General features: G+C 47.6%; 1 protein-coding gene across 5 annotated transcripts in view; it reads left to right on the plus strand.

The window, feature by feature from the left end:
- The window catches only part of MAST3 (microtubule associated serine/threonine kinase 3), a 58,002-nt gene that overhangs the window by 20,353 nt on the left and 22,471 nt on the right, over nt 1–15,178 (plus strand). For 3 of the 5 annotated variants that reach the window (XM_081846023.1, XM_081846024.1, XM_081846026.1), the window contains 11 exons: nt 5,225–5,313; nt 5,836–5,911; nt 6,467–6,487; nt 7,026–7,104; nt 7,389–7,549; nt 8,511–8,586; nt 8,726–8,935; nt 9,732–9,833; nt 12,348–12,480; nt 13,910–13,980; nt 14,527–14,612. In XM_081846023.1, coding sequence (XP_081702149.1) covers nt 5,225–5,313; nt 5,836–5,911; nt 6,467–6,487; nt 7,026–7,104; nt 7,389–7,549; nt 8,511–8,586; nt 8,726–8,935; nt 9,732–9,833; nt 12,348–12,480; nt 13,910–13,980; nt 14,527–14,612 — 1,104 coding nt within the window. The remainder of the gene's footprint in view (nt 1–5,224; nt 5,314–5,835; nt 5,912–6,466; nt 6,488–7,025; nt 7,105–7,388; nt 7,550–8,510; nt 8,587–8,725; nt 8,936–9,731; nt 9,834–12,347; nt 12,481–13,909; nt 13,981–14,526; nt 14,613–15,178) is intronic. The other 2 variants (XM_081846025.1, XM_081846027.1) reach the window with 1 other exon arrangement.

Consider the following 15,178-nt stretch of genomic DNA (forward strand, 5'->3'; position numbering starts at 1 on the left):
CCTCTGTGAGAAATTTAAACTGCCAAACTCCCCTCCCCTCCTCTTTTTTTGGCTAAGTCTCCATACACAGCATACTTTTAAAGCACTCGGCTTCCCCCAAAAAGAAAGCCCCGTGAACTTTAGTTTCAGGGTGCTGGGAATTGTAGCAGCGCGAAGGATAAACTGCAATTCCCGGTATTCTTTTTCTTGAAAGGCGCAGCTTAACGTTGGCTTTGAGATGTGAGGTTGGTTTTCGTTCTATAGGGAAGTTTTTTGGAAATCACCATTCTCGTTTTGAACAAGCGGAGCCTGTTTTTTTATTCCTCTGCTGTGAAATTGAGGCTGTCCATAAATGGAACTGAAAGGGAATAAACTGGCGATCGATTAATCGGCAAATCCCGCGGTTGGGAGCGAGGAGTGGGCTGCTCTCGGTGGCTGTTAGCTCTCCAAGGTCGAAGGCAGTGATGCTTTTTTTTTTTACTGGGAAAGAGCCGAGTTCGAATCCCCACACGCCCCTCGGAAACCAGCCGCCGCCTCTTCTCAGCAAACAAACAAACAATATTTATTACGGCCATAGGCCCATACAGGTAAAAACAACACATAAATAACAGCTTGTGCACGTGGTGGGAAAAAAAAAAAAAAAAAAACAGCCGCTAAAACACCACCATAACAATAAAATACTATAAAATAGAATGGCATACTACGCCTTAGTTAGCTTGTAGTCCTCCTTGGCGTCGCTTTTGGGTAAGGACAGCGACCAGGAACCTTGCCACATTCAGGGTCGTATGAGTATCCTTATCCTGCAAGATTTGGGCAAGGTGGAATTTTGGTGGGGTACCCTCTAGTTTCTGTATGATTGATCCCAACAAATTTGCCCGTGGCACATTGAACAGGGGGCAAGTGAACATGATGTGCTGGAGCGACTCCGGCGTCTCCTTATCACATTCGCACGTGGCGGGGGCTTGGCCCTTTGAGAATCTATGTCTCAGGACGTTGGAGGGAAAAACGTTGAACCTCGCTTTGGTGAAGGCCAGTCTATGGGCAACAGTCGAAAGGGAGGAGAGGTATGATGGAACGCAGTAAGTTAAAGTGATACCAATGTTCTGGGGCGAACAAACACCTCCCCCCAGCATATAATTTCGCTGTAGATCGATGTCATCCAGTCTTTGGCGGATCAGTCTTTGAGCGGTAATTTGGTCTAGTTTTAGGGAATCTGAAGGAGAGATTCCATAACTCAGGAGTTTGGCATGAATTCTACTAGACCAAAGGCTAGAGAATTCATCTCGCCATAAGCATTGGACAAGGTAGTGGTTTGGTAATCTATGCCACAATGATAACCAATAATTGAAGACTTGCTTCCACAGGCAAGTTTCTAAGGATGCGATCTTCAGTTCTAGTCGCATGGCTGCGTTGCTTACGCACAGGGGGAGCATTAGGAGCCGACGCAGGAATTGATTTTGCAGTGTCTCAAGAGGAGCAAGATCTGTCATCACGGCCCAAAGCGGGGCAGCATAAGCAAGCGCGGCAACCACTTTTGCCTTGAACACCTTTAGGGCCGAGGGAACATGCAAAGCTCCATCCGAAAAAAAGAATCGGAGGAGCGCATATGACAGAGTTTTGGCCTTGTTAAGTAGGTGTTGAATTTGAGCTTTCCACCCCAAATTGTGTTGGAAAATAACTCCTAGGTATTGAAATTTTAGGACTTGCTCTATTTTTGCTCCACCAAGCTTCCATTCGTATAATCTCCGGCTTCTGGAGAAAATCAGAATCTTGGATTTAGCATGGTTGATGGTTAATTGGTTGAGTTGACAATACGTGGCAAAGATCTTCAAAGCTCTGGTTAGTCCAACACGTGTATAAGATAGAATTACCGCGTCGTCCGCATATAAAAGGAGTGGGCAGCGGTAGTCCGCAAGTCTAGGCGCGTGTGTACTTGGAGATGATTTAACTAGGGATGCTCGCATGTCGCTGATGAATAGGTTGAATAGACAGGGAGCCAATATACATCCTTGGCGCACTCCCTTGTTTATTGGTATCGAATTTGTGAGGTCGCCCGCAGGAGTAAGTCTCACTCTAGCAAGGGTGCCTTCATGGAGCTGACTTATAAGCCATAGGAGTCTTCTATCAATGCCCTGTTTCGCAAGTTTCTCCCATAGAATGTTTCTAGGAACGCTGTCAAAGGCTGCCTTTAGGTCTAAGAAGGCAGCACAGAGGTAGCCCCGGGGGGGAGAGGAGTACTTTCGTGCCAGATGGTAAAGAACTATCGCATGATCGGTTGTAGAGCGTTTAATTCTGAACCCTGCTTGTTCGTGGCCAATCTGATTAGTCTCATCTACCCATCGCAGTAGTTTAGTCAGCAAAAAGCTGGCATAAATTTTCCCAATGATCGAAAGGAGGCTGATGTTACGGTAGTTTTCCGGCTCCATTGGAGAACCTTTTTTATGAATTGGTACTATAATGGCCTCCTTCCACATTTTGGGGATGAGGCCAGAAGCGTTGATTGCATCGAAGGTTTTGGCCAAGATGCCAGCCCACCATTTTGGGTGTAGTTTAATGGCTTCAGCAGGGATCAGATCGGGCCCTGGGGCTTTACCCGGTTTCAGCCCTCTTCTCAGCCCGGTCTACCTGGCAGGGCCGTTGTGCGGATTAAGAACGAGGAGGCGCAGAACCAACACCCTTAATTTCCTCGGCCGATGAACGCGATTGAGGAGCAGGGCGTGGGGTGGGAGGCAGCAAAACCGCACTTTGGAAACATGGGCTTGGTAAGTTGGCAACCCTCGGGCGCAGAAGCGCCAGGGCCAGCCTGTGCATTTGGCAACGGTTGCTGCTTTTGCCCCCAAAGCAACTGGGATCCGCTTGTGTGTGAGAGAGGCCAAGATCCGCAGAGGAAGAGCCTCCGTTTCCTGTTTGCGCGGCTGACGAGAAAAGCCCTGGCAGCTGCTGTGCTCTGTGCAACGGAGCCGATTTGATCTTCCCTCTTTTCGCCTTCCTCCAAATGTCGGGAAGGGGCTGCGTGGCTCAGTGGTTAGAGCACGTGTTTCTCTTTATAACAATAATACATTTTTATTTGTATCCCGCCCTCCCCGGTCAAAGCCGGGCTCAGAGCGGCTAACAACAGGTAAAAATAGCACAGCGTACATAAAATCGCACCATCAAGTAATTAAAACACATTCTAGAATCAATTCAGAATCAAATTAATGGCAGCCATTGGGTTAGAGTTTATATAAATTAAAATAACCATTATTGTACATCAATTAACTCCAGTTTACATATAACTTATAACATTTAACTTAGACAGTATGTACAACACATACGATACACACCACACACACTGGAAACTATTATTATTATTTTTCAACATAGTTACACCACAAACACCAACTTCCGGTTCTCCTCATTGTGTCGTTTTACATTTTGCTGATCTGTACACAATTTGTCGTCTTCTTCCTTTCCCATTTATTACAGAGAAGATTTTTATTGTATACTCTCTCTGTCTTTCAAGATTCATTCTAGGTCTGCCAGGAGATGGATACTATCGCAGTCGTTTTTAATATATTCCTTAAATACTGCCCATTCTTTATTGACTGAACGTCGCTCATCTTCTCCCTGTCATCCCTGCGAGTTGCAAATATCCTGTCATTTTCGCCTGCCATTCCCTTTCGGTGGGGATGTTATCGCCTTTCCAGTTCTTTGCTGTTAAAATTAAAAGGGGCTGGGGAGCGACCGCTTTGGGTGCAAAATGGGGCTTGGGTGCAAATTCTGGCGAGGGCCGGAACCCGCAGGGAGTCTCTGCATCCCGTTGGTTTCCTGTGCGCCCGACTTCCCCCTTCCCTTCTCCCTGCCGGCGGTTACATAACCGGACAACAGCCAGCTCTGCTTGCCCTGGGGTGCCCTCAGCACCCTGTGATGTAACCGGGCATCGCGCCAGAGATGGGCATCTTGCAGAAAGTTAGGGTGTTGGGGTTCAAGTCCGTTTGTTCTGTTCTAGTCTAGCTGTGGGTTAAACCACAGAGCCTAGGACTTGCCGGTCAGAAGGTCGGCAGTTCGAATCCCCGCAATGACGGGGTGAGCTCCCATTGTTGCTCGGTCCCTGCTCCTGCCCACCTAGCAGTTTGAAAGCACATAAAAGTGCAAGTAGATAAATAGGTACCACTCCGGTGGGAAGGGAAACGACGTTTCCGTGCGCTGCTCTGGTTCTCCAGAAGAGTCTTAGTCCTGCTGGACACACGACCCAGAAGCTGTACGCCGGGTCCCTTGGCCAGTAAAGCAAGATGAGTGCCGCAACCCCAGAGTCGGCCATGACTGGACCTAACGGTCAGGGGTCCCTTTACCTTTTTAGTCCATTTGACTTCCAAAATGTCCGGAAACCAAGGCGTGGCTTCTGACTGCCGCAGGCGTCCCAGAAGCAATAGCCAACAGCCGCGTCGGACGTCCGGCTTCGGAAAAACATTCAAAAACTGGAACACTCACTTTCGAGTTTTCAGCATTTGAGAACCAAGGCATTTGGGAGCTAAGGCGTTTGGGAACCAAAGTGTTTGAGAACCAAGGTGCCACTGTATATACATATAAAAAACCCCACAGAATTATTTACAGGCAATGTAATTCCCTGCAGGGAGACTTCAATTCTAATCTCAATCGTAGCTCCAGGCTGCCACTGTTGGACTGTTGAAAGCTGCCGTCATGAATTGCTTTTCAACATTAGGTGTCAATTTTGATTTTTATATTTGTGGGCAGGGTCTTTAGTCGGGGTGTGTACTTTTCCACGAGTCCGCAGACATTAGCACTGCCCGTTGTTTGGATTATTTTCATTATCTCGGACAGAGATGTTCTCAGATGTGAAAGACCCTGGGACTTACGGGTATAGGGCGGTTCACACATTTAATTAATTGCCAGTTGCTTTAATTATTTTATGTGGCTTGGACACAGATGTGCCTGGGTACCTTGACAGCTCCAAATAAAACGCCCTTTTGAATAATGATTAAAATGTATCTTGTGATTTTATTTTGGAACTTTGCTGAGAACCACCCTGCGACTTACGGGCATTGGAATAGGGGTTTGAAATTTACAAATTCCAGCCGAAAGCTAGGAATCTGTGTAGACTGCCTGTGCAGGTGGAGTTTCCATTATTATTATTATTATTATTATTATTAGATCTGTGAAGGGTGCTGGCAGCTGCCTCTCTGGGGGTGGGATCTCCCCCCTGAAATAACCCTTGCAATTAACCCTCACATGTCTTTGCTTCCAGCTGTCGACGGAGCAACCGGAAAAGTTTGGTGGTGGGAACCCCATCGCCTACCCTCTCCCGCCCCCTCTCCCCGCTCTCAGTGACGACAGGTAAGCTGGGTGCAGAAAGCGGGGGCACCCTAGGGCTCTTCCTAGCTCCCCCCCCCAATATTCTGTTTATTTATCCAATCCATCAGCAACATTATCCCTGTCGCAGGAGCACCGAATTTAATTGTGTTATGCTTCACATATCATTTTTTTTAAATTAATCTTTCTTGATTGAAAATCAACACACAACAAAAGTTTTAAACAAGAAGAAACAGAACAAAAGAAGCACAATGCATCTCTTACAAACAGAACTGGAGAGAGAGAGAACAGGGTCTCTCTGTTTTCTATGGAGAAATGTTTAAGGGTGTGGAATAGGACGTCCCAGTTTTGTGTATAAATCTGAAAAGTATAAATTTAAAAATGGCAGAAAAATAGATTCCTGAGAGCAGGCCTCTGTTTAAAACACCCAGGAGCCTCTATCACCTTATGGGGAGTTTTAGAGCTGGAAGGGAACCCCCCTGGTCATCTATCCCAACCCCGAGCGAGTGCAGCTAAGGACGGTTTGTTTTCCCCCCCTCTCTGCAGCCAGCAGCAGCAGCCCCCTCGACAGCCCCCGCAACTTCTCCTCCGGCACGTCGGCCAGCTTCCCCTTTGCCCGCAGGTAGGAGTCCCGCCCGCCAGGGGTGGCGTTGGCCGAAGCGAGTCTGCAGGGCGGCAGGCAGCAGAACAAATGGGTTTGGGGAGGGAGACTCGGCTGGCGAAACTGGGGAGGGAGAGCCTGAGCCTGGGGGTCTTTCGGCTGCTCTAACCACTGAACCATCCTTCCCCAAGCAGCACCTTTGCTCTCTCTCTCTCCCCCTTTCCCTTTTCTGCCACTATTTCACGCATTGGGAGATTCCAAACTTGGGGAGATTCCAAACTTTCCGGGCGTTGCCTTCATCGGTTCTTTTGCCGGGTTGGGATGGATGGACTTTGGGGGTCCCTCGTGACTCGGCAAATCCCTTCTGCTAAATGCAAAGGCGTATCCCGAATTTGGGAAGGGAGGGTCTTGGAAAAAAGGTACCTTGCTTCTGTTTTGAAGTCTCGCCTTTTGACTCTCAGCCGCCTCTCTCTCTCTCTCTCTCTCTCCCTCCCTCCCTCTCTCTCTCTCTCTCTCTGTCTTCCTCTCCCCAAATTTCTCTTTTTCCGGATGACGCACCACCAATTCCTGGCCCAGCCATGCTCCTCGGACCGACAGGTGATTGGCGTTTCCAAAACCACTTTATTTGCCCTTTGGTTTTGTCGCCAGCCGCTCTGGAAATGGAACTTTATAGATCCCGCGCCTCAAAGGTGGAAGGAGTTCCTATCATTTAATCATGGAGGAACGGCAGCTGGAGTTATTGGAGTTGATACTCTGGATTAGAGAGAAACTGAAAACGAGAGAACCCCTCTTGCGCTTTTTGCGTAGAAGGGAAAACGAATCGATCTATTGAAGGATTTCCTAACATAAGTAGATCAGTTAGGTCGGAGTGGCTGGGGAAACCCAGTCCGATGGGTGGGGTGCAAATAATAAAATTATTATTATTGAGCGAATGTTTCGAATCCTTTCTTTTATGTAACAAGGCAGAAAATCGGAAGTCCTTTATTTTTCTTTGTTTGCTTCTTCTACTTTTTTTCGTTTTCCAGTTTTGTTTCCCCCCCCCCTTTGCTTTTATTCGGATCAGTTTCTCTTCCCGTTGAATGAAAAAGCTTTTCTGAAACCCCTCGCTCGACTGCTCTCCTTCTTCCCTTTCCAGGGCTGACGGCCGAAGGTGGTCTCTGGCTTCCTTGCCCTCCTCCGGCTATGGCACCAACACGCCCAGCTCCACCGTCTCGGTAAGTGGGGGGGTTTGAGTCGCAGTCTCCCCTCTTGCGACTCGAAGCCGCAGGTTCAAGTCCTCACCCTCCTCCCTAGAGCAGGAGGAAAGACGGCTCTCCTATCGCTTTTTCCTCTGCCCTCCCCATTCTCAGTCTTTCCGCTCGCTCCTCCGTCCCGAGGACGGCGATTCAGATTTTCCGTGTGGGTGCTGAGTGGCTGAGCACCCATGGGTGCCCCTGATCTCATCGCCCGCCTCCTCCTCCTGACGCTTGGCCTTCTCTTTCTGTCTCTCTCTCTCTAGTCCTCCTCCTCCTCCTCGCAGGAGCGCCTCCATCAACTCCCTTACCAGCCCACTCCCGACGAACTCCATTTCCTCTCCAAACATTTCCGCAGCACCGAGAGCGTGGCGGCCGAGGACGGGCGGCGCTCGCCCTACTTCCGGCCCCGATCCCGGAGCCTCAGGTAGGAGACGCTTCCGAACCGCGGGCTCCGACTTTTGGGGGGCGGCTGGAATGGAGTGAGCGGTGTAAGGTTTGCAACGTTGGCTGTTAAGAACAGGCTTTCTCAACCTTCAGCCCTTTTGGCCTACAACTCCCATGATCCCTAGCTAGCAGGACCAGCGGTCAGAGAGGATGGGAATTGTAGTCTCAAAACATCTGGAGGGCCGAGGCTGAGAATATAAGAGATTAAGGACATGCGTGAATTAAGTGTAAAATAATGGAACCAGGAAGGGGAGGGGAGGGAAGTCAATCCAGACTTATGCTTTAAATTTTTGAATGTGATTATTTGATTTTTGGGGAGGGGTTATTATAAAATTAATAAATTGTGTGTGTGTGTGTGTGTGTGTGTGTGTGTATAGGAATGGAGTGAGTGGCGAAGGGCTATAGGGGAGGAGACGTAAGTTCAGAGGCCATGCAAGAGTCTCCACCCTTTGTAACTTTATCTTTTTTATCATTTATTATTATTATTATTATCATCATCATCATCATCATCATCATTGCTGTTCTTTTTCTGAAATTATCGAAGCTCTGTAGTTAAAAACGAGTGGTGGCTGCTTTTCCTCCTCCAGCCGCGCCCCTTTTCCTTTCGTGCCGTGTCTTCTTCCTTCCTTTGCTCCTGTTAACCAGCCGCTTACGAAAACAATGGGAAGCAATTCAATCTGTGCGTTTTCTTATTAGTTTGGAGTCATTCTGAGTTATTAATGATTTTATTACGATGGTTTTATTCATGACGTTCTGTTCTAAGCAAGGGGGTGGAAAACCAGATTGCGATAAATTGTATTGAATTCATTTGGGAAAGGGAATAAAAAAGAATTTTGCGAAAGAGAAGGCTGGAGGGTTTGCAGCCGAGATTTCTGGTGGGGTTGCGGGGGGGGGGCTTTTTGTCAATTTTTCAGCCCCCTTTCTCCCCCCGTTTTCCGCAGCCCCGGCCGGACGAGCGGGACGTTCGACAACGAGATAGTGATGATGAACCATGTCTACAAGGAGAGGTTTCCAAAGGTCAGTAAAAGCGCCGTCCCGTAATCCCGTGATTCGAACTCAGATCTCGGCCGGGAAAGAGGGGTAGGTCTCTCTCTTCCTGGCCCCCCCTCTGTTTCGGAGGGTGTCCCACCCACCTTGTCCTGTCCCCCCACCCCAGGCCACAGCGCAGATGGAGGAGCGCCTGGCGGAGATGATTGCCAACTTATCGCCCAGCAACACTTTGCCGCTGGCCGACGGCGTCCTGGGCTTCATCCACCACCAGATCATTGAGTTGGCGCGCGACTGCCTCTCCAAGTCGCGGGGGGCCCTCGTCACCTCCCGCTACTTCGCCGAGCTGCAGGAGAAGCTCGAGAAGATGCTCCGAGACGTGAGTGGGACCCTCAGAGGTCATCCATCCCAACCCAGGAATCGCTGGCAGAGAGGAACCCCCCAAAAAACCTCTCTAATAATAATAATAATAATAATAATAATAATAATAATAATAATAATAAAATTTATTTATATCCCGCCCTCCCCAGCCGGTCGGGCTCAGGGCGGCTAACAACAATAAAATAGTACAAAATTCTAAGATCATTCATTACAAAGTTAAATCAAAATTCTAATGCTTATTTCCCCTAATTTGATTTTTGAATTTTATTGTTATTCATGTTTTTATACTGCTTTTATAATTAAGTGTTTTAAATTTGTTGTCAGCTGCCCTGAGCCTGGTTTTTGAACTGGGAAGGGCGGGGTATAAATACAAATTTATTATTATTATTATTATTATTATTAAAACAAACCTAGAAGAGTTGGAAAGGACTCCTGAGATCGTGGGTTCCTACGCTGCAAGACACTCCGAAATCTACTGACAGAGGGTTGCTTGCAAATTTCATCATTATTATTATTATTATTATTATTATTATTATTATTATTAATAACATTCCAGTCCTTGGAAGGGAAAGGTTGGGTAGAAACAGCATAAATAAACGAAATGAATAACTCGCCAGGTAGCAGGACAAAGCGAGAGTTTGGCGAGGTTTATTGGGAAAACGACTCGGGCAAATTAAAAACGGCGAGAAGCCAAAATAAATGCAACTGGTTTTGTGTGGGTTTTTTTTGGTAAACGTGATTTTAAAAATGGCGGCTGCTGAGGTCCGGTTCTCCCTCTGGTCCTCCTCCTCCAGGCCCAGGAGCGCTCGGAGAGCGAAGAGCTGCGCTTTGTGGAACAGCTGGTCCGGAAATTCCTGATCATCATCTCCCGTCCGGCTCGGCTGCTGGAGTGCCTGGTAAGGTAGAGTCGCTCGAACCCGCGGCCGGCCGGCCGTTAATCGAAGGGCGCGCGCTTTTTTTCCTCCTCCCTCCTCCTCGCTTCTCCCTTTGCACAGATGGGGGCGGTCAAAGGGGAAAACGCATCGGATTTTGTCTTGTATTATGTTGTGCACTGTGGTTTGCTGTTGGTTTTATTGATTGGAGCTTAGAAATTACTTATTGTAACTGTTGAGTGGATTTCTGTTTAATTTTGAAATGCTGATATTTAATATTATTCTATGTTGTTTTAATGAATGTTGAATGTTATTTTATTTGCATATCGTATATCGTATTATGCATATTGTCTTATTCATATGATGTTAGTCACTCTGAGCCCGGCTTTGGCTGGGGAGAGCGGGATACAAATAAAATTTATTATTATTATTATTGATGCAAATGATTATGGGGAAATCACAGAGTTGGTTGGGACCCCAGCCCCCTACAATTCTGCCCAAGCAGAACTCGAACTCACAGCCCTGAGATGAAGAGTATTAGACTCTCCCAACTGAGGATGTATTTATGAATATTGTAAACCTCCCTCTGAACCTCGGATGAAGCATGGTATAGAAATTATTATTATTATTATTATTATTCCTTTCTTTTTAAAATAACTTGCATCTTTTTAAATAAAATATTTTTGCACGCTTATTTCCAGTCCCCCCCCCCAAAATACCTGTGATCTCGTACGAAGCATATGCCCGTGTTTGGCGAAGCCTTAAACATTATTTCATTTTCCCCCCCAAATTTTTTTTTATTGGTTTTCAAAGTTTATAACAAATCTGACATACAAAAAAGAAAAAAAAGGGGGGGAGAAAGAAAAAGAAAGAAAAAAGAACATACAAATAAACACATAATCTTTCTAAAATCCAATTTAGTTTTCATTGTTAATTGACTTCCTCAAATCTCTCCTAACTGAATTCCACTGTATTAGTTTTCCACTATCTTCTTTCTAACAAAATTAACTCTTTTCCCCCAAATTACTTTCTTCTTTTCATAGTTCCTCCCATAATGTTTTACAACTTAATCATATTCTATTCCTAAGCCAAATTGGTAAATTCAAGTAGCTTCTACTTATCATATATTGCAATATTTAGCTAAATAATCATTAAATTTCTTCCATTGTTCTTGGTATCCCTCTTGTTTCTGATCGCGGATTATCCTAAACATTATTTCAAATAGTCCAGAGCCCGAGAAGACAGAAAAGTTATTCAGGCAGCGTGCAGCACTCTAATATGTAGGAATTTAACGTAGCTAATAAAAGGAACACAACCCGATCTTTGGATCAACAGACCCGTCGAGTCTAGAGAATCTCGACTCCATATCTGCCAATGTTTCCCTTTTTTAAAGGGAAATTCCCTTATTCCGAATAGGGTTCCTCGCAAGAAAAGGGAAACGTTGACCGCTATGCTTGACTCTCGGGTCTGCAAGGAATTGCAGCTGAAAATGCACCTTTAAACGGAAGCAAACCCTTCTTCCTCTCTTTATATAATAATAATAATAGTAATAGTAATAATAATAATAATATTTATATTTATACCCCACCCATCTGGCTGGGCTTCCCCAGCCACTCTGGGCGGCTTCCAACAGAATATTAAAACTGCACTAAAGCATTAAACATTAAAAGCTTCCCTAAACAGGGCTGCCTTCAGATGTCTTCTAAAAGTCAGGTAGTTGTTGATTTCCTTGGCATCTTGTGGGAGGGTGTTCCACAGGGCGCGTGCCACCACTGAAAAGGCCCTGTGCCTGGTTCCCTGTAACCTCACTTCTCGCACAGAGGGAACTGCCAGATGGACCCTGGTGTCCGGGGTGGAGACGCTCCTTCAGGTCTACTGGGTCATTTAGGGCTTTCAAGGTCAGCACCAACACTTTGAATTGTGCCCGGAAACGTCCTGGGAGCCAATGTAGGTCTTTCAGGACCGGGGTTATGTGGTCTCCACTCCCAGTCCCCAGTCTGGCTGCCGCATTCTGGATTAGTTGCAGTTTCTGGGTCACCTTCAAAGGTAGCTCCACATAGAGCACATTGCAGTAGTCCAAGAGGGAGATAACTAGAGCATGCACCACTCTGGCCAGACAGTCTGCGGGCAGGGAGGGTCTCATCCTGCGTCCCAGATGGAGCTGCCCTGGACGCAGAACTGACCTGCGCCTCCATGGAGAGCTGGGAGTCCAAAATGACTCCCAGGCTGCGCACCTGGTCCTTCGGGGGCCCAGTCACCCCATTCAGGACCAGAGAGTCCCCCACATCTGCCCACCTCCTGTCCACCAAAACAGTCCGTCTGTCTTGTCAGGATTCAACCTCAATCCGTTAGCCGCCATCCATCCTCCAACCGCCTCCAGACACTCACACCGGACCTTCACCGCCTTCACTGGTTCTGATTTGAAAGAGAGGTAGAGCTGGGTATCATCCGCATACTGATGAACCCCCAGCCCAAACCCCCTGATGATCTTTCTCTCCCTTCCTCGTTCCCTTCTTCCCTCTCCTCCTCTTTTGGCAGGAATTCGACCCGGAAGAGTTCTATCACCTCTTGGAAGCCGCCGAAGGACACGCCAAAGTCGGCCAGGGGATCAAGACCGATATTCCAAGATATATCATCAGCCAGCTGGGACTGGCCAAAGACCCTCTGGAGGGTGAGGATTTGGGGCGGACGGGGACCCTGATTTTCAGGTGGAAGGCGGGGGGTGAGGTGGGAACTATCCAGGGCCGGATTTCGGTTTGATATGGCCCTCAGCTCCTGAAGGGAACGGGGCCCTTTCTATGTCCAGCTGTCCTTTGTCCACAACAAATTGCCGCTGTTTTTTGTGTTGAATATATGCTATATCAGGCATGGCCAAACTCGGCCCTCCAGATGTTTCGGGACTACATCTCCCATCATCCCTGACCACTAGCTAGGGAAGATGGGAGTTGTAGTCCCAAAACATCTGGAGGGCCGAGTTTGGCCATGCCTGCTATATGGTCATTGATAGACCAAATAGGTATCTCAAGCCATTGGCACATGGCAAAAGATGTGCTGTATTTTCCGCACTTGACCATAAGACTCACCAAGTTTTTAGAGGAGGGAAACAAGAGAAAAAATATATTCTGAACGAAATAGTGGATGTAGGAATTTTGTGGTTCATGCTGTGGCCAAAGACATGTAAGTTTGGGGTAAGGTAAAGGGACCCCTGACCGTAAGGTCCAGTTGTGGCCGACTCCGGGGTTGTGGCGCTCATCTCGCTTTATTGGCCGAGGGAGACGGCGTACAGCTTCCGGGTCATGTGGCCAGCAGGACTAAGCTGCTTCTGGCGAACCAGAGCAGCGCACGGAAACGCCGTTGACCTTCCCGCCGGAGCGGTACCTATTTATCTACTTGCACTTTTGACGTGCTTTGGAACTGCTAGGTGGGCAGGAGCAGGGACTGAGCAACGGGAGCTCACCCCGTCATTGCGGGGATTCGAACCACCGACCTTCTGATCGGCAAGTCCAAGGCTCTGTGGTTTAACCCACAGCGCCACCCGCATCCCTGAGTTTGGGGTAGCCCAATGCAAAAATCCTGAGGATCCATATGGATCCGTGCTTTGTAACCACGTTTCTGCGCCATTGCGGCCCCACGAAACAGTGAGTGCATGGTTTTTTGGGGTGCAGGCTGTAGCCATGGACATGCTATGGGATCTGATGGTGAATTTGGGGTGACCTGATGCAAAAATCCTGAGGATCCAGGGGCTTTTACCTCCCCCCTCCCAGGCAGCCTCCTTTATCTCTAGCCTCCCTTATCTCCCTCCCGATCGTTTACCGATCAGCTGCTTCCTTGCCCTCTTGTTTCCCTTAGTGTCTTATCCTTAGCTGGAGAAGTTTTTCGCTCCTCCTTTTCTTCTAATTTCTCTCCTCCTTCGTAAGGGGCGCCTGGGGTCACCCAGTCCAACCCCCTGCCAAGGCCCAAGGCGGAACTCGAACCCGCCACCCTGCGATCGAGGATCCCGTGCTTTACCTGAGGAACTGTCCGCTTCGCAGAGACCCTGAAATTTATTTGAGGGAGGGGACAGAGGGTTCATTCCTGTTTCTTTCTCTCTTCCCCTCCAGAAATTGTTCAGCTCGATCAGGTAGACTGCGGCTCCCTTTCGGGAACAGAGCACCCGGGCGACTTCTCCGAGGTGAGACCAGCCCTCTCCCCCCGCTGATATCGTAGAACCGTAGGATTCTACAATATCGGAAGGGACCCCGAGGGTCATCCAGTCCAACCCCCCGCGATCTTTTGCCCAAGTTGGAACTCGAACCCAAGACCTTGAGATGAAGAGCCTGTTTTAAACGGGTTTGGAGGTTCCAGGGTTGGGTATAGCAAATAATAGATATATTATTGCTATGTTGTGAACCAAGACTTGTGGGTTTAGGGCTGAATGAATAAAATAAGTATCTTTTTATCCTACCCACGAGAATATTTGTTTAAAAGAAAAAGGGCTGTATATTTGTCTGAAAACTCAGACAATGGCAATGTGTCACTACAATGGGGGCTGCGTGACGACAGCCTTACCTTTCCCTTTATATAGGGGAGATATATGTATCACCCTACTATATACATGGAAAGGTAAGGCTGTCGTCACGCAGCCCCCACCGTATATATGCACACGCACATATTTTTAAATATATAAAGCCGTCAAATGAATCCTAATGTCTTGCCCTCCTCTTCTCCTCCCTCTCAGAGCCGCCCTCCTTCCGCTGTTCCTCGAAGGAACCCATGCGAGAGCGATTTCGAAACTGTCAAGCTGATCAGCAACGGAGCCTACGGGTGAGGGTTTTTTTTATTTCCCTTTAATGTTTTCCATTTTGCAACCGGGTGTCTATAATGGGATATTCCTGGAGACATTTTTCTGGGTCATCTGGGTGGTTCGAATCTTGGCTCTGGCCACTCGCTCTACCTCAGGCTGGGCTGCCTTGCAGGGGTGTCGTGGAACGGCTCCAATTCCCCACTCGCCTTCGGATCTAGTCCCTTTTTCTCCCCGCCTGGCCTACTTCGCAGGGTTGTTTTTGCCGAAGTCCAAACGCTTCCCACCCCTGTTTTGTCTCGCCTAAACAATCCCCCTGTCCAGTTTAAATACTTTACTGAGATTCATAAATAACATACACAATATGCCATGATGAAAACCATCATGTACTAATAATCTTATATAAATTAAATTTATACAATCTGCTTTTTGCTCGCCTGATGTGAATCTTTTTCCTTTTGTCCACTTACTGTATTTATTTCCCCGGATTTGATCGATAAAACGGTGGTTTCCTTGCGTCAAAACGAGAGCACCCCTAAATGTTTTTATTTTTTTAAGAAAAAAAGCACCGATTCAGTGAATCCGCCCC

This window comes from Podarcis erhardii, assembly GCF_964252035.2.
Source record: "Podarcis erhardii genome assembly, chromosome: 18".
NCBI classification, from domain to species: domain Eukaryota; kingdom Metazoa; phylum Chordata; class Lepidosauria; order Squamata; family Lacertidae; genus Podarcis; species Podarcis erhardii.